General features: G+C 41.3%; 1 protein-coding gene across 5 annotated transcripts; it reads left to right on the top strand.

Moving 5' to 3' along the window:
• Window positions 1–407: 407 nt before the first annotated feature.
• On the top strand, window positions 408–18,975 carry LOC101161311 (protein kinase C-binding protein 1). 5 transcript variants are annotated; one of them, XM_011477386.3, is made up of 21 exons: window positions 408–559; window positions 654–888; window positions 6,508–6,578; window positions 7,577–7,740; window positions 9,025–9,246; window positions 10,166–10,279; window positions 10,402–10,494; window positions 10,632–10,719; window positions 10,814–10,869; window positions 10,941–11,018; window positions 11,108–11,223; window positions 11,305–11,780; window positions 11,864–11,986; window positions 12,084–12,230; window positions 12,935–13,447; window positions 15,070–15,501; window positions 15,677–15,741; window positions 16,506–16,586; window positions 16,676–16,754; window positions 16,855–17,094; window positions 17,841–18,975. In XM_011477386.3, exons 2-21 carry the CDS (start codon window positions 875–877, stop codon window positions 18,017–18,019), a joined length of 3,351 nt encoding a protein of 1,116 aa, XP_011475688.1. In that variant the 5' UTR covers window positions 408–559; window positions 654–874; the 3' UTR covers window positions 18,020–18,975. The 5 variants fall into 5 exon arrangements, with proteins under 5 accessions (XP_011475688.1, XP_011475687.1, XP_011475684.1 ...); XM_011477385.3 differs by having other exon boundaries at window positions 409–559; window positions 9,103–9,246; window positions 15,596–15,741; XM_011477382.3 differs by having other exon boundaries at window positions 409–559; window positions 15,596–15,741.
• Window positions 18,976–19,360: the final 385 nt, after the last annotated feature.

Raw genomic sequence — 19,360 nt, 5'->3', positions numbered from 1 at the left:
ATTGAGTTTCTGTCTTATGGCGATTTTGTGTCGAATCTCGCATTACGTTATTTTTGATCCCCCAAAATAAGTTGGACATTTCTATCACGTCCCTGTTTGTTTTTGTTGATAACATTACTGTATGTACATTCTCTGTGCTTGATTGCATTTATTTCCCAAATTCCAACACAGAAATGATTCTTTGACCAACCAAAATCATTGTCTTATGTTTATGAACGGACTGCCTGTGCATTTACTATTCATAAACTTCTATGATCAAATTGAACCCTTAGTTTAAACTGTTCATAAAAATTATTGCTCGCTTTTTGCGACTTGGTTATAGAATTTGTTCATTTGAACAGGTGTAGGTGGATTTGGTGGAAAACTCTTTTCTCCCTTTGAGCCTAAGTAAGAGGGCGGAGTTTAAACAAAGGCCCTCTGCAGATGAAAATGGAGGCTTGTGTGGAGAAGCCATGGAGCCCTGTCTCTTACTGCACGTGAAACCCTACCAGCTCCACCTCACGAGGCTTCTATCTCAAAGACTCCACTCCAGAAGGTTTCACAACAACCGTCACAGAAGGTTTGTATATCAGTATCCTTGTATTCGTCTTGTATTTGAGCAGTTTAACTACGCTTAACGCTCACTTTTCCTCCCCTGCGTCTGGCTATGACAGCGCTGCCCCTGCCTGCACCGAACAAAGATAATTACCCAGGAAACATTTCGGCCAATCAGACGCGGCCTTGTATCTCGCCTGTGAGGAAAGCGACCAGTCAGGATCTGGCTACCATCGCTGGGCCTGATCGCCTTGCCTGAAGAACGGAGGCTTCCCCAGCTCAGGGTTGAGAGTGTCCTCCATGTTTTATAGGTGTTGACATAACAGTGTGTCAGGCAGCCATGCATCCACAGAGGTAAGCTCTGTCTCTTTTACCTTCACCTTCCGATAAAAAACATGGCTTCCTCGTTTTTGCTGCGGTGACTGTTGGTTTCCAGTGATCAGTGTACACACTTTTAAAGCCAGTTCTGTTGTGCAGGAGGAGGAGGAGCTCGGGTGGATTGGAGGCCTCATCAGGCCTCTGCTCTCCACGGGGCTGAGGGTGGGTGGGTGGGTCCCTCACCCTTGCTCTAAGGGTCACATGGGTGCCTCGGACAGCCAGGCTACCATGTATGAGGAAGGGTGCACCATGACCAAGTGTTTCCCTTTTCAGAGCAGCATTTAAAAGTGGGACTCACTGTTCCTCTCTGTTTAGTGCCTGGCATGGACAGACCTGGGGGGGATGGGCATTGTTCTGTGAGGAGTGTTATGTTCTGTCATTAGACTTTTCTGTTCTGGTTTTAGGTCTAATATCATGATAGGTGAGAAACACAAACATGCTACAAGGACAGGACGATTTTTTTCTTTTAATGTGAATATAGATATGCTGAACCGGACGTCATTATTTTGACACTGCACACTTTGTACAGCTCTGTCTCCCTTTAGTCATGAGGCAATCTCACATTGATTTTTCCAGAGTGTAGACAAGAACATTAAAAAAGGACAGACATCTTTGATCTGAGTCACAGGCCTTGACTTTTTTGCACCTCACTTCCTCAGTTCATTGTCAAAAGTGTGACCCTGTTGGTCTATTGCTCAGTAGAACTATAGGCTCTTCCAACTGATAGGGAATAAACACCAGCTTTCCTTTGTTTTTGTTTTTTATTAATATAACATGTTGAATTGGGGTCTTTACTGGAAATGCTGTTTTCCTTTTTCTTTGGTCAGGTTTTTCTCTCTTCCCGTTTCCACTCTTCTTCTTTTTCAGCTTCAAACTGCAAAAAACCCAAATGTACGGAACCACACTAAAAGTGTAACAACTCCAGACCAGACAAAAAAAAGCCGTATAAAAAAGCTTGTAGTTGTTATAAAATCTACAATCGGCAGCCCACAGGTTCAGCTCCGCACCATCCCACTGATCCACTTCCAGACAAGAAGGTCCATTTTAGTCTTCATTTTCATTGTCAGACATAGCATTTGGGTCAAAACTGTACAGCTGAATAGCTAGCCATTGGCGTTGCACCAGTAATGTTAGTTTGGGGGTGTCAGGCTGTAACTAGCGGGAGAGAATGTAAACAAAGTGATGATGGGGAAATGAAAGCAGGCAGTCCCGCCCACAACTCAAAAGTGAATTTCTGATTAACGGCTGCCGCTCTGCAGAAACTATGTCCTAAAAAACAATAGATTCTGGCAAAAAAAAACAACTGCATAATCATAATTAAAAGACCACTGCAATTGCTTTTTATAGTTTAAAAGATAAAGAAAGAAAATAAATCCTTCTAGATTTGGAAACCACGTGATTTAACACATTTAGTATTATTGTGGAACCTGTAAAAAGCCGTGTGACTCACGCTTAAGTAAAACATTACAATGTTTCCTTTTAGATCAAAGGTAGTTCAGTCGGAAACCACAACTGACATATTATTAGTCACATGGACCAAATAAGCTGACCTTATAAATGTTTTATCAATATGTCAGGAATGTACCGCATCCTGGAGTTGAGAACTGTTTGTGGAGAACTCTCTGTGGTTGCCTTTAAACGGGCAAACACATGCAGTGGTGCGTAACTCATTCCCTCTGACTTATGCATTACGGCCAGTGAACTAATTTCCCAGAAGACCATTATCCCCCCCCCCCCCTCCAGATTTATATTATCGTGATCACAAAAGGAACCAAAACAAGCTGCATATTGGAGAAGAAATCTCTGCATTGCAGCAAAAATTATATAGGCTTTCTGAGAGTACGAGGCAGCCTGCACTGGGTGGTCGGTGTGGCACAAGGCAGCCGACCAATAGTGTTCCAGCCTGTTGGCCCTCCAGCCAATTGTAGCAGGAGCTGAGGTTAAAGATCGACAATCAGGGGGGAAACAGCACAGAGAGCAAGGGCCTTCTGGAAAATTCCACAACCATCTTTGATCCACTCTCAACAGCATTATGCAAAATCCAGGTCAAACCTCAAGAAAAAAAGAGTACGGTATATGCTGTTACTAGCAGCAGAGCAGGATCTGGATTCACACAAGAACAGGCATGTTGGTGGCACACAAAATACTGTTGATATCACCCTGGTGTTTTGTTGTATGACGAAAGCAAACTATAGTTGTTGTTTTTTATTATGAAGTTGTCTGAGTGTCATAAAATGTTGGTATGGGGTTTAATTTCTGGGATTTCACAATCTCCGTCGACAATCGGACATTTTACTAGCGGAGAACAGACTTGTTGGGTTGTAGTGGTCACTAAACATTCAACAAAACCGTCTACGACACTAGTGTCCACAGAGAAGAAGGGAGGAAGGGCAGGCGGGTGCGCCTTACTTGGCCAGATTTTCCAGTCTGTGTGTTTCTCCTCCATGTGTGACGGTGAAGGTCTGTCCTCTCGCAACTGCTCGTGGGTTTTGTTTTGTTTGTTTTAATGACAAATTTGTACGGCTTTCTGTAGATCTCTCCTGGTCCTTCTGCGTGGATGTGCCAGTGCCTGACTCTCAGCCTTGGAGTGGGGGATGGGGGGGTGGAGAGGTGGTGGTGGCGGTGGGGGGGAGGGGAGCAAGCTGTGGCCTCCATTTTCTGTGACGAGAGAACCCTGCTCGTCTCTCACAGGAGCTGAGTCTGAAGCCACTGGCTCAGTGCTGCTTCCTTTTTGTCCATCAGGTACTAGACTGCTGACAGAGGGGGAATTCAATGTTTTCTTGAGCCGACCTTCTTTGGAATCTATTCCACAAACTGCTGGGGATTTATTCGCCTAACTGTCTTTGCCTAGTGGATCATATTTCCTGATCTAAGAAGAACCATCTGGATCATACTTTTTCTTTATTTAAAAAAAACCCAAACAAACCTCTGTCTGTTGTTGCAGCAGTGTTTGACACCTAGACCTCAACAAGACATGAGGGTGAGGGTTCTGGGTTGCAGTGATGGTGTGTCAGAATCGTAGACATGCTGTCTTTTCAGGGCTGTGGTGAAGAACGCAGATTTTGGCTAATGCTACATTTTCATGTGGGCCTTGTTTGTTCACTCAGTCCGGAACAGGAAGGCCCTGAAGGCGTGTGTGTTTGTGGGTGTGGGTGTGTGTGCATACTGGCAGGCTGAAACATGAAACCTCTGCTCTAGATTTCCTGGGAAACTTCATCCAGCCAATGTTTGACATTTTCCAAACATTGCAAGACATGATCTTCATTCCCTGAAACTTTGGGTCGCTGTAGATTTACTGTTGTTGGGTACAGTGTGTCCAAAAAGGGGCATGAATCGGCAGAATTTCTTTGTTTTGTTGTTGCTTTTTAGAAACTTTCTGTCCATACCAAGCTCAGAACTGTATAGGAACTTACTCAGCTTTAGACAGATTACAGGGAGATGGAAACATTCCTTTAGGTTTCCCACAAATGCGGTTGACCTTTCTTTTTTCCCTCATTCTCTTAAAAAAGCTATCATCTTAGCTGGAAGCTAGCTGTAGCCGCAGCCACAAAATGGTCAAGTTTGTGACTGGTCATGAGGTTTGTGAAGGGATTTTCCTCTGTGGGCCTACGGATAAAGGATCTATCCTTGAAACGAGTTCCTCTTGCTTTGACAAAAGAGGAGCCAACGTTTCAAAGACCCTCTTTAATTACCAGCTCCCCAAAACCTCATCTGTTCTTTCATTTTTCTTTTTTTGTGTATCAGTGTATATCTAAATGAATGAGGGAAGGAAGGGCTAGGAAATCCTGCATTTTTGTTACTCCTACATTAGAGACTGATGTTAGCGTTTGTCATAACGCTTTTTCCCTACACCTAAAACATGTAGGATCTAGATAACTTGGTTTATTTCGAGCCGTTGTTCTAAAACTCTGTAAACCAACAATCTTAATGTTTCTGGTGAGCTTTCAGGACAGGAGTCTGCAACCTGATGCTCTAGAGCATTGACTGTATATGAGAACTGGACTGAGGATCCCTCCTTTCTTTGCGTTCCAAACAGGAAGTACCCACTGGTCCCAAAAAGCCAAGATCCATAGACTCCAACAGAGAAATATACAGCTATTACTCAGTCATTATGTTTGTCAGAAAAACCATTCTTGATCTGCTGGCTTTTTTTATTTTTTAAACGTTCTTGCTAATCCTAATTTTTTTTCACGATATTTTTGCTTTAGTGCAAGTTATTCAATAAGTATTTCTCAATTAAAATAGGTTAAATTGCTCCTTACTGGTGATTTCTGGTTCCAACATGGCGACCACGAAAAAATGGCAACTGAATTTTCCAGTCTAGTCAATTTTCTTGTAGACACATGCGGGTCTTTTATTCCTCCATTGGGGTTCTCCAGCTTTGAAGAAAATTAATATCAATTTCAATAAATAATGGGTTTGTAGTTTTGGTTAATTGGGTTTGATAATCAAGTTTTTGGTTTAGACTTTTAAAATGTCAGATAACTGAACAAAATTATGGTAAAAGGTTTAATCTATTGCCAGAGTGGTTCATTGATAAGATAAAAGCACATATTCTGATCTGCTGCTGCACAGCAGTGTGTAGTTGGTGTTCTTATAGTATATTTATATACCGGTATATGTACACACTCATTTACATGTGTAGATTTAAAGAAAATGATTTTACCTTATTTTACAGGAGAATCTTATTTAACACAGGTTGTATTTTATTTTGAAAGAAATATGTATATGCTGTGTTAGAAGATAAGAATGTTATATAAACCCATAGAACAAATAACACTTTAAGATTCTATTATTGTAAATATTTAAAAGCTACATGTCATACATGACTGTATTGACCACAAAAACATATATAACATATGTATAAAACACAGTTTTGTAGTTTTAACAATTATTTTTTTAAACTTTTTGGCTCTTATTGGGTTTTGGTTGGTAAGAAACTGGCCCAAATTGCTCTTTTAGTGTTAACGCTTGCAGACCTCTGATTTATGGTAGCGATATTCAAACACACCACATTTTGAAGATCATTCGAGGGATTTGTTTCATTTGGTCTGAAAGAAAGGGCCCAAATCCTTTGTTACTGAAGGGGCTTTCATAAGGCAGTTGTTCTTAGCGTCCGTGTGTCTTTAATGACACCAACCGTTTTGCTGTGATTAAATATTATATGGGTGGGATATGAAAGCGTAGGGCATCATAGCCGTAAAGAACAGAGATGCATAGTAATATTGGCGAGACGACCCAATGTGTCGGCGTGCATATAAACGACAGCCTCACAGAGAGGACTGTTGCCATGGTGATTACTACTTTTCCTGGTCCCGGAACGTAAAGAACCTTTTCTTTTGTGTCTTGATTGTCCCTGACGACAGGAACAGGGGTTAAGCCTCGGCCTCAGACGGCAAATCAGCTGAAAACAATAACAATGGATGAAGGCAGAATCCCCGAAAGACAGATCCTCAGGGACCTAGGTGTCTTCGGTGGTGCTCCACTTGTTTACTATACGCTGATATGGTTGCTGAACACCCTCGCTGACTTTGTGTTCGCCCCTCTTACCGTGTGTGTGTGTGTGTGTATGTGCTCTTGTTTGTTGCTCTGCAGTTTGGCTGAGGACGAGATAAAGACTGAATCTGATGTGGTAGAGGGGATGGATGTTTCTCTGCAGTCCAAAGGTAAGTCTCGAGGCCAAGAGTCTCTCATTAGCTGACAAACACCATATTTTTCAGACAAAACTGGTGCTGGTTTGTCTTTATGAGAGCACAGCCTCGTTCATTAGACTATGGAGAGCTGTTTGCGCTGCAGCAGAACGGTTTGTTTGGAGCCTCTGAATGTTTTTGTTACAGATACTTTTGTAAATGTAACTAGTACTTTTTAAATGATTGTTGTCCAGATGGAGATCGCTCCACTGAAATGTTAATGACATTGAGGTTAAAACGCACAAGCTGTGAACTGAGCTGCTAAAAGTGCACGCTTTCTTTTGCTTTACATTGTTAGTACTGATTATTATAAGATTGTTTTTTTTGTACATTGTTGGATTAAATCTATATACTTAGTCTTTTGTGTACAGAATTCTTCGGACCATAAGGCGCGCCTGTTTATAGACGAGCGCATTACCGAAACTAAACAGTCGTATAATGTAGTATGACTACAATATCCAGAATGCCAACGGAGGCCAAGTGGCAGGCAACTGGTCAGAGGTGTTGATGGGAAGTTTTCTGTCTGAACTGTGTAATTGTTCATGTTTGTCTCTTTTATCTGTAATAATCAGCCTTTGCAGAAAGTGCGACACGACAGATAAGTTAAACCTTTTTGACAATAAGTCAACATTTTTCTATTGTAACATAAAATACAAAAAACAAAACATTTCAGTTCACGACGTTGAGGCACAGTACTTATCATTTCGCCAACCCCTTGACTGCGATAGCTGTAAAGCTCCGACAATCCATTAACTGCAGCGTCTCCGTTGTTGACTAAATTTGTACTAAAACATCTGTGTGGTTTGAGGTCAGTAAGATCCACCAGAATTCATAAGGTGCATCAGTTTATAAGGCACACTGTCCATTTCTGAGAAAAATAAGGCGTTCAAAGTCTGCATTACGGTCTGATAAATGAAGTAATTAGTTGGACTTGAGTGATTGAAGCTTCTCGCTGTTTGGTTCTTTGCACCTAGTCCCTGATCCTCCAGGGTCAGCAGAACGGCCCGCTCCACCACAGAAGCGAAAGGTGTCGAGTCCCACCCATTCTTCCAATGGACACTCTCCCACAGATACCACTCCCAGCCCAATTAAGAAAAAGAAAAAACCAGGGGCTGTGAACTTTAACAGCAAAGACCAGGTAGGACCTCTGGTGAGAGCAGACCTGGCTTGTTCACAAAGGACATATTGCCTTTTGAAGGAATTGTGTGCGTGCGTGTGTGAGTGTGTGTGTTTTTGGGGGGCACAGGGGGTAGTTTATAAAAATGGAGAAAAATTTGCTTTGAAAGCCAAAGTAGAAGATTGCATGTGATCACAAGGCCTAAACCAGCACATATAGTGGTTTTTGTGAGTCTTCTGGAAAGTTTTTATTTTTTATTTAAAATCTTTTTTTATTGTTTAGGTTAAAAAGAAGTTCCACTTTATTATGTTTTTAAAGCTGCTGCTTTTCCTTGAAACTGGTCATTCTCTAGCATAGTAATCATGCCTAGCATAAATGAGCATCCATGGTGCTAGACATTGTAGAATGCACTGATTAGAACACAGTTAAGTCTCTTAAATCCAGCTTAAAACGGCATTTTTCATGAATACAACAATTATTTAAAAAAAAAAGAAGAAGAAAAAGAAAAGTACAGAGGCAGTCATCTGCCCTTAAAGTTTATAGCTTTCATATTACACTACAATGGGCGGCTCTTCATCGTACAACACTGTTGATCACTGAATCGGTTCTTCAATGCATAATTTATTTTGCTCACGTCACTGTTTTACAAGATAAAAGCTGAAAAGAAACCAGTTTCAATGAAAATGAGCAATAAGAAAGATCTGTAAACAGTGTGTGGACTGATAATGAATTTTGCTTCAAGTCTTGTTTGTTTTTATTAAGCTGTATTTCCTTTAAAGACCCACTCCGATGAAAATCGTGTTTCTAACGTGTTCTTGTGGCATTTTTCTGATGACATGCATAGGGAAAATTAAGCTTAAAATTAAATTTCCAAGAATTTCTTTATTTAAATTGTTGTGAATCAGGAGCAGATGAAAAATGCCCTTGGAAAAAGATTGGATTTGTGACGTAGAAAAAAAACAATAGGCGTCCCACATGCTCCCTGCTACGCTCCGAGGAGCGGAAGTGGGGCGGGGTTGCTCTTCGCCAACTGTCATGCCCATAATTCAGTCCTAGAAAATGACTTTTTGTGTGTGTGTGGCTAAAAACATCATTAACATAGATTTTTAAATTGAACAAAAGATGATCAGAGTGGGTCTTTAAAAGTGTTATTGTTTGCAGAAAATGATGTTGTGTTGAGCTGAATGTGATTGATGCTGTTGAAAGTCCTGCTTAATTCCCTCACTGTTGTTTTTCTGTTGCACCTTTTTGTGTTCCTGCGTGTTTTTGAAACCTACTCCCCTGTTTCTCTTACCTGCATTTCAGTCAGAGCTAAGACATGGTCCCTTTTACTATATGAAGCAGCCAGCACTCACAACAGACCCTGTTGATGTTGTACCGCAGGACGGCAGGAACGACTTCTACTGCTGGCTGTGCCACCGCGAGGGCCAGGTGCTCTGCTGTGAGCTCTGCCCCAGGGTGTACCACGCCAAGTGCCTCAAACTACCAGCCGAGCCCGAGGGCGACTGGTTCTGTCCAGAATGTGAGGTATTTTGCTAAAAACGTGGACGAGGACTAGCCGGTTTACCTTTACTCTTAGCTTTGTGTTTTTCAACCTGTTTTTTCGGCCAAGGTCCACTTTTTCCTCTGCAAAAACCCCAAGGCACACCAAATATTTGAAAAAAGAGAACCTCTGTAGACTGTAATAATGATGTAACAGTCCCTCTAGGATCTCTCATGCATTTTTTGTAATAGCTGCGGCACAAAAAGTTTGAAGTTGCAGCTGTTTTTCTTAAAAAATTGCGATACATTTCAATTATTTTCAACTAAAGGCTGCAGGAATATTTGCAAACTGTTCTAACAGACTGGTCGATATCTTCATTTGTTTTTCTTCATGACAGTTAACAATAGCACAGTAACAGATCGCATTAACCCAATGAATCATGGGAGATGTAGTGAAAAAAATGGTGGTGCTGATGCCAGACTCGCATCTTTACGCTTCATTCTAACTCTGGCTTCTGTGAAGCTTCACCGTGATACAGTCTTTCTTATTAAAAGTGCCTTGAAAAGAAATCAAAGAAACGTCTTTTTATGATCTTTCTTATTTCTGTGAAATCTGGTTCCATTTTGATTAACGCAGCGTGGATATCCTGGAAATGGGAAAGGCTTTTTTTAGACCAATTAGGTCAAATTGCACACTAGTGCACCCAGGCCCACTGGTTGAAAAACACTGCTGTAGCGTGACTAAACATGGCCTAACTTTTGCAAGCATGATATAATGCTGCAAACTTTAAAAAAAGGAAATTTGCTTGAAAGATTGGTGCATTTTTGAAGTGCAACTAATAAAAGAGGGTGCGACATGTAACCTTTTACCACAGTTCATACTCTATTTGGATTTATTGAACTTTACATGTTTGTGTTCTATTATAAAGCAATGCAAAAAATGCACTTTTTTCTTTTGGTGCAGAAAATAACAGTTGCGGAGTGTATTGAAACGCAGAGCAAGGCCATGACAATGCTAACAATAGACCAACTCTCATACTTGCTCAAATTTGCACTCCAAAAGATCAAACAGCCTGGGGTAAGAGAGCTGTAATCGTTTTTCTGCATGTTTAATATTTAAACATATTTCAACAAATATGGCCAAAAAAATGGATTTCCAGAAAATGAAGAATTGAAATTTCAAATGTTTTGTCTTAAAAGACGGAGCCCTTTCAGAAGCCTGTATCTCTGGATCAGCATCCAGATTATGCAGAATACATCTTCCATCCTATGGACCTGAGTACCTTGGAGAAGGTAAAGTGCCATTCCAAATGAAAAAATAAAACTAAAACATTAAGGGAAACGGCAGAAACGGATTCCAATGCATATCCGAGTTTAGAATTTCCTGCCCCTAACTTTTTTTTTTCCTTCCCCCGTCTCCTTTGTGATAGAATGTCAAAAAGAAAATGTATGGCTGCACTGAGGCTTTTTTGGCTGACATGAAATGGATTTTGCACAACTGCATCATCTATAATGGAGGTTTGCTTTCTTTTACTCTACATATGTCTCCTACTGTTCGATTTTATGAAGAAAACTGAAGTAAAACCTTTTTTTTTTTTTTTTTTTTCCTCAGGAAATCACAAATTAACAGCAACAGCAAAAGTCATCGTCAAGATTTGTGAGCATGAGGTAAAAGATTCTTGAAATCAGTGATGGCAGCAGCTGTTTGAGACTTGTTAACAGGACTTTTTGAACTTCAGATGAATGAGATCGAGGTGTGTCCAGAGTGTTATCTGTCTGCCTGCCAAAAACGGGAGAACTGGTTTTGTGAACCATGTGTAGGTCCTTTTCACAAACTATTGTAAATCGGAAACAGAGAAAACTCTGCTTTTGAATGATTTTATTTTGTATTTGTCTTTTGGATTAGAGTCAACCCCACCCCCTGGTCTGGGCTAAGCTGAAGGGCTTTCCGTTCTGGCCAGCCAAAGCACTTCGAGAAAAGGATGGTCAGGTGGACGCACGCTTCTTTGGGCAACATGACAGGTGAGGTGAACATTCGGTATCTACCGTTCCTCCGTTTGAGATGTGCTTTCGGTGTCGTTTTTATGCTTCGCTTCTCTGCAGGGCCTGGGTTCCCATCAACAACTGCTACCTCATGTCCAAAGAGATCCCTTTCTCTGTGAAGAAAACGAAGAGCATTTTCAACAGCGCCATGCAGGAGATGGAGGTGTACGTTGAAAACATCCGCAAGAAATTCGGGGTCTTCAACTACGCGCCCTTCCGCACTCCCTACACACCCAACAACCAGCTGCAGATGCTGTTGGACCCCTCCAACCCCGCTGCTGGGACCGTGAAGACGGAGAAGCCAGAGAAGCTGCGCTTCAACTTCGACATGACCTCTTCCCCAAAAATGGTCCTCAGTAAGAGTTCTACACACAGCAGCATGAGCCGGCGTGTGTCCATGACGGAGATGCCCCGCTCACCAATGAGCACCAACTCCTCGGTCCATACTGGTTCGGATGGGGAGCAGGATGGGGAGAAGGCCAGCAGGAACCCAGCCTTCCACTACAGCACAGGGGAGGAGTCCATGGACTGCACTAGTAAGCAAACTTTCTCAGGTTGCAGACATTTCACTTTGTCAAATGAAAAATAAAGATTGTAAACTTTTTTTTTTTTCTTTTAGCATCTCCTGCCTCAGGAAAGATGGGTCCTGCTGGCAGCGTGGCAGAAAGTCCAAAGTCTCTTAACCCTCTCCCCAAGCAGGAGAGGACCTCAGGAACGGGCGGCATCCTCAATCTCAATTTGGGTCAGAACCACCAATCTGTGTTTTCTTAAAAGATGCTGGGGCAAACGTCATCGGTAATTCTTGAATTTATGTGGGCTTTTTCAATGCAATCGTGCAGATCGAGTAAAAGCTGAAATGGATCTGAAGGAGCTGAGTGAGACTGTGCAGCAGCAGCAACAGCATACGCTGCCGGCTGCTGTCACCACGCCAAAGAGACCCATCAGGAGTCTGGATAAAACTATAGAGAGCTGCAAGGCACAGCTCGGTCAGTATGCAAACACCAGACACATGGGATTCTCACGTTTAAAAACATACTTCAAAGAATATTGGCATACATTGATGCTAAAAGTGTAAATTTGATATTTGAAAACCTATTCCGATCATCTTTTTCATCTATTTTAAAAGCCTTCCCAGTGGTCTTCAATTATGATTTTTTTTTTTTTTTTTAGGTAAAATCAAAAAAATCAGTGTCTTTTTCTAGATTATCCATTCTGCATAGCAGCAAGAGTTCATTAGAAATTCACCTCTGAGTTGTGGGCGGAACTGTTGGCATGGAGGAACACCGCCCCTCTTCCCATCCCCGTTGTTGAGCAGAGCCGAAAATAGAAATTGTGGCCCCCCCCCAGTGTATTTTCTTCGTCACAATTAAGCTCTTTTTCCAGCCACATTTTTTCTTCTGCTCCTGATTTACAACAGTTTCAAATAAAACAAATACTCAGACATGTAATTTTAAGCTTGATTTTCTTACATGTCCTTCATAATCAGAAAACTGACACAAGAATAGGATTAAACGGTTTTCATTGAAATGGGTCTTAAGTCATTTTTGTGCAATCTAATAATAGCTGCCATTTGTTTTTTTTACCGCAGGATCAGTTTATTTGTGTATTTATTAGGAATTTTGATCAATATTTTATATAATCTGTTCAGACAAACATCTTTAAAAAAACAAGTGTTGGTTTTTCCACACAGGCATCGATGACATTTCTGAGGATGTTTATAAAGATGTGGATCACAGCGACTCCGAAGACTCTGAAAAATCGGACTCAAGCGACAGCGAGTCGGCCAGTGACGAGGAACACAAAGCAAAGAGCTCAGTCCAGGACGACAAAGACAAGGCAAAAATGTCCAAAGCCAGCGCAGAGGGAGAGCACAAGGAGGGAGTCGCAGGAACAGGGGATAAAGCCACCTCTGAACCCCTGGTGAAAGAGAAGCAGGGCAGCAGTGGGGCAGATAAAGATCAAGACAAGCCCAGGACGCCCCAGTCTCAGCCACCCACTGAAAAGCCTAAACCCTCCGAGGAGGGCCGAACAGCTGCTGCCCCCGCCGCCGCACCCGTGACCGACCAAGACTCTGACTCGGAAAGAGAGCTTGTGATTGACCTGGGGGAGGAACATGGAGGCCGTGACCCAAAGAGGGCAAGAAGAGAGCTGGGCTCTTCTGTTGCCAAATCCCTAAAAGAGTCCAATGTTGCCAAGCTGGATGGTAAGACGTTCTTCACACTCAAAGGTCAAAACGATCAGAGGAAGGGAGAATGCTAGTGAAATGAGTACTCATTATACTAAAACATCTATTAATTGTTAACTGATTAAAAAGCAAAATAATGACTTAATTCAGGTGTTGGTATTGGCTTCATAACAACCATTCTATTTTTTGGTCGCCTGGGTAACAAACAGGCTTATGTCATTTTTAGAAGAATCGGCAAAAGTAAACTTTGGGATTTCCTCGGCAGCTGAGATTGTTAACCACGCCCACAATCCTAATGTCTTCACATCATACGTCATATCGTTCTGTTCAGCTTGAGCCAGGAATCTGTATATAAAAATTTCACATTTTACCAGCACAAAATACGCGAGCAACAAACGCTCATCAAAAACATCATATTCCAACATTTTAATAACTCTGGAGGAGTTATAAGGCAATCAAAATCCCCAGGAGTTTAAATTTGTAGCTAAAACTAGAGGCAATTTTAAAAAATGTATTTATTCAACCTATTAATCAAAACAACTTGTGTTGGTGGTTGTAGACTTAAGTTGTCAAATTTCACACTTTGTTACATAATGACCACCAAGCCCTAGGCATAGGCTTCTATGGCCATCCCATAATGGATTTCAAAACTTTGTTTGGATAACCCTGACAGCGTGTGTTGTAGTTTCGTTAGAGGATTTGAAAAATCTTTTTGAGTGCCGTAAAGATACAGACACGCTGAGCGTGTGTCGTGGGTTCTTGGACACAAACACACTCTTTAATAATCAGACAATGTTTTTTTTATTTTTGTTTTCATTGTGACTTTCATAGTTTAGGTCTATCTCTCTGTAAGTGGGGGAACTTGCACAATTGGTGGCTGACTAAATACTTTTTTGCCCCAATGTATATGAACAAATGAAATATATAGTATTATATCATTCCATTCAGGCACAAACTGCAATTATTCATTTCTCCGTCATGATCAATTTTTCAAATGGTTGGCACTTCCGTAAGTCGTAAGGGACGACGCTACCAGATCAAAGTCCCTGATTGGTTAACTGGTTTTACTTTCAACTCATGGAAATTGGCTGCGCGTTTTGCACACGCAGCCCGAAGCGGATGTGGAAACCTCTGTAGCTACGTGTGACTTTTCTTTGGAGGTGGATGCCTGATCACACGTTTCCAAGGGTGGTGTGAACGTAGCTTAACCCTTGTGCTATCTTAGATGACCCCACCCTTACATTGACGTGTTCTCCCTACCATGACAAAGGTGGATAAAGGTGGAAAGATTTCATGTGATCCATGGATACCAGTGAAGATCATAAATCATTGAAGGAAAAAAGGTTCAGCGCACTGTCTTGTGGGTCTAGATGACCCAACTCCCAACGTTAAAGCCCAACTCCCAACGTTAAAGTGCCTAGGATGGCACAAGGGTTACGAGATTTTATCCCCATTCATTCAAAGGTGCAGTAAGAATGAAGAATTGCGAAAACAATTTGGTCCTTTCAGTCCTAGACTGCTGCAGGCCATGAATGTTGTTTTTAGCCGTACGAAATTGGTGTGTTTTTTTTTTTTTTTTTTTTGTAGAGATTTTTATGTTTAGTTCACCCTAATTATTGAATATTTTTTTTCCCACCCAGGCAAACTGCCGTCTGCTGCGCCAGGTCCACCTGCACGAGAGCCTTCCTCCCACCTGAAAGAGCCGTCACAACCGCCTGTGGCAGCGGCTGTTGCTGCCAGCGCTGCGTCCACTGCAGCAGCCGGTCAAACCAGTTCTACCGCAGCTCCCAGCGGGTCCTCCACAGCGCCGCCCGCTCCTGCAGCGGTGAAGAAACAGCGCCCACTGCTGCCTAAAGAGACGAGCCAGACCGCGCAGCAAGCAGCTGCTTGGAGTCCTAACAAAATTCCGACCTCTTCCCAGAAGTTGCAGGTGCAGAAGGTGCAGAAGCATCAGCAGCATGCAGAGCAGTCAACTGCGCAGACACAAGCCCAGAGTCAGGTGCAGTCCCAGCAGCAGAGCTCCTCCAGTGGTTCCTCCAGTACTCGCTATCAGACCAGACAAGCAGTGAAGGGTAAATACACCCCCCCAGTTCTGCATGTTGATATAACTCCAGAATGTCTCTAAAATAATTTCTCTCTCATTTCTGCCGATGTCATCATCTTCAGTGCAACACAAGGACTCATCTCATAGTGTATCTCCTTCAACAGCTGGCCAGCTCACATCTGCCACCTCCTCTTTAATTTCAGCAGACCTGCAGATCCCCACAGTTTCAGCAGATGTGGCTGCAGATATCGCCAAATACACCAACAAAGTAAGCCAACATTCCCAGCTCCCTTTGATGTCCCTTTACTCTTGAAGCAAAAGCATCTCACGTGGCCACTGAGGTTCCAAATCTACTTTTCAAATGGAAATAAATAAAACACTATCAGTATTTAGAAGAGCAGAGGCACAACATCAAAATTTCTTGAGGTTTAGAGTTGAGTTCCCCCCAGTGCCAGTGTGTGTGTTGGCCTGAGACGCCACCGTTATGTCAGCTTAAGGTCAGCACAGCCATCAACTGTCTTTTGGAGCACTTCATCCTGTCCTCACCAGCTTTATGGAGATGCTGATTTAATTTTCCAGCGGGAACTCTGGCAAAGGATGAGTGTCTGGATTACAGACCACTGTCTGGTTGATTAGCCACAGAATTCATAGAAGCTCCAAAAAGATCCAAGAAGTTTTGTGAAGAGGAAGATACAAAGATGGCTGATAATGCATTGCTGCAGCAATAGTTGCAGATTTCAGAAAGTTAACTTTAGTTGGTTAAATTGTCCAGGATTCAGATTTACAGATTTTAATTTGTTAAAATGTATACATGTCTGCCTTTTTGTTTAATAAAAAAAACTCAAATGTAGTCTTTATTGAATATGTATACATTCCCTCTTTCAACTAAATTACTGAAAGTCATCCACCTCTTGACACCGACTGAAAGGCATTTTCTTTGTTAATAACAGATTTTTAACATTTTCTTATGTGTGCATTGAAGTTGTGTATTTCTTATTTTTATAGTTTGAGGTTTTTCTCATCATTTTTCAGATTATGGACACCATTAAGGGGACAATGACTGAAATCTACAACGATCTCTCCAAAAGTACATCAGGAAACACCATTGCAGAGGTAAAAATCCACCCTTCAAAGTATGAAGCACATATAGTTGTCCTTAAAATAACAACAAATAAGTGTAACAAGGTTTACTTTTGCCTCAGATAAAACGGTTGAGGATAGAGATTGAAAAGCTCCAGTGGCTGCATCAACAGGAGTTATCAGAGATGAAGCACAATCTGGGTACGTTGTTATGTTTCTGTGAATGAATGAGGGCTTGGCCTCCTGGGACGGCATTTGAACATAAATCCTTGTTCTTCCTCTAATTGTCAACATATTCAAGAACTGACAATGGCAGAGATGAGACAGAGTCTGGAGCAGGAAAGAGAACGTTTGGTGGCTGAGGTGAAAAAGCAGATGGAGCTGGAGAAGCAACAAGCAGTAGATGAGACCAAAAAGAAGCAGTGGTGTGCAAACTGCAGGAAGGAGGCCATCTTCTACTGCTGCTGGAATACCAGCTACTGCGATTACCCCTGCCAGCAAGCCCACTGGCCAGAGCACATGAAGTCCTGCACGCAGTCAGGTAACACATTACAGTCAGCTCTGTTTTAAGTGAGACAGATCAAAAAGTGCTCTGTGTCAAACTGGACACAGTTGCATGCGTCTTCCTGAAACTTCTGTCCAATCAGAAGGTCTGAATACTGTGATGTTGCCTAAGCCTGCTGGAAAGCCCTGCTGACACCAACTCAAAATCTGATTGGTTTGAAAGAAATGAATGACTGAAATTGAGTTCACATCACAGGACCTTCAGAACTCTTGGTGAAGGCCCTTATCCTTCCTGGCAACAGAGGACAGCTAAAATGCGATTGGTTTCCTTGAAGTTTTGTGTCTCTTAACTTGTCAGGAGGATAAAGCTTGGGTCCATTTGGGGAAACTAGTCTTACACTGAGGTTGTGCACAAACACTAAAATCAAATCATTACCTGATTTCTTGAGTTATTCCATTTTTGAGTCACCATATTAACATAATAATCCAACAATCTGACAACAGCAGGTTTTGGATGTGACATTGGATGAAAGCGTGTAGAGTTTCCCCCCCTTAGAGCCAATATTTCTGAACATGTTTATCCTTTTACCAATTTATTTCGTAGTTCTACATCTGAGCATTTGGGAATCTACTCTGTTTGAGAAAAAACTGAAGTGCAGCAGCAATACATCACTTTCTTCTACTTGATGCTTGTTTTTATTTTTATATATTAAACCACATAATTCCAGAACTGTCTTCTTTAGGGTGCCTATTCACGTGTTTTTGTGTTTTTTTTTATTCCAGCCACAGCATCCCAGCAGGAAACAGAAGTGGAGTCCAGCTCAGACCCTTCACTGAAACCCTCCAGCCACTCCCCTCCCACACAGACACTGCCTTCTGGGTCAGCGTCCTTATCAGACAAAAGCAACTCGCCTGCATATGTGGACAAAAACAGGGACAATGGCGGCGTTACTGTGACCTAACAGTTTCACTACAAACACTTTTGTGCACCAACTGTGGGGCTTGTGGCCCTCTGTACTTGAAGGCCTGTATCTCTGTGACAAATCACTGTTTGATTTTATTTTTTTAGTAGTTTGCATTCCTTTTTTTAACATCTTCTTGGTGGAGATCTATAAAGTTCTTTCATTCATCGTATTCCCTGTTCTGTTTTCAGGTCAGCTCACCATGTGAAAGTAGTCGGTTTGGAGAAACAAGCTGTACGTCTTACTTTTCACACTGTACTTTTGTTAGCTCCGTTGTCATTTTCCAGCTCCAATGAATGATTGTATGGATGCACAGAATAGTTTCCACATGATCCCTTTTTATGCTGCTTTATAGTTTTTTTTATTTTTCCTGTTTTCTTCATTCTTTGCTTGTTTATTGTTCTCCATATTGTGAGACAAAACAATCAAAAACTCCCATTTATCACAATCGTATCATTAAGGCATTTAAACTAACTAAAGTTTCATTTCTGACACTTTTCAAATGAGCCACATTTATTTGAAATGTCTTGGTTTAAACATTTCATGTTGTGGCATCTTTGTCCTAAAGCAGCTTTGTATGTTTTTGTTGTTTCACCATAAATGAAAAGACCTGATTTATAAAGAAAGACTACAAAATTTCAAAGTGTATAAAGCTTTTGTAAGAAGATACCTGAACAATATTTATAGTGTTATATGTTTTTATAGTATGTTTATTGAAATCCCATTTCTATGTGTCCTAAAAGTTATTTGAAAAGAATTACTCCATATGAATGTCATCTCTTGGTGAAGTCTGTGTGAGGTCGGTTATCTGAAGCTGATGCCAGTTTATAAAAAACGAAAGCTGCATTTTGCCCAGTTCCTTCCAGTGGGTATGTTTGTGTTCAGTTGTCTTGTTCTTTACGTTCTGTACATACAAGACTTGTGAAAGAAACAATAAAAGCTCTCCTGTAAATGCATTGCTTCATTTTATTAATTTCCCATTGTTGATGGGGAAATTCCTAACTTTACAAAACAAAATAAAGTGGAAATGAGTTTCTCTAGAGCTAGATAATTAGATGTACTTAAGTACATTTGTAAGGGGAAAAAACTATTTCTAAAAGTAGTCCAATTGCACTGGAGTAACTTTCTTTGGTAAATGTATAATAAATACCAAAGCTACTTATTCTACTCACCAGCAATTATTTTAAAATCAGAATTTAATTTGTGCTATCAAATACCACAACTCTGAAATGAAAAAGTTAACGAGGCTTATTATTTTCATGCAGTGTAACCAAATTTGAACCCTGGAGAACCCAAAAACCTTTTCTTCTGGGTCTTTAATTTAATTACTTTTTTTTGTTT

Source organism: Oryzias latipes, chromosome 7, assembly GCF_002234675.1.
Source record: "Oryzias latipes chromosome 7, ASM223467v1".
NCBI lineage: Eukaryota > Metazoa > Chordata > Actinopteri > Beloniformes > Adrianichthyidae > Oryzias > Oryzias latipes.
Note: the sequence above shows the minus strand (reverse complement) of the source record. Positions and strands in the feature narration are given on the sequence as shown.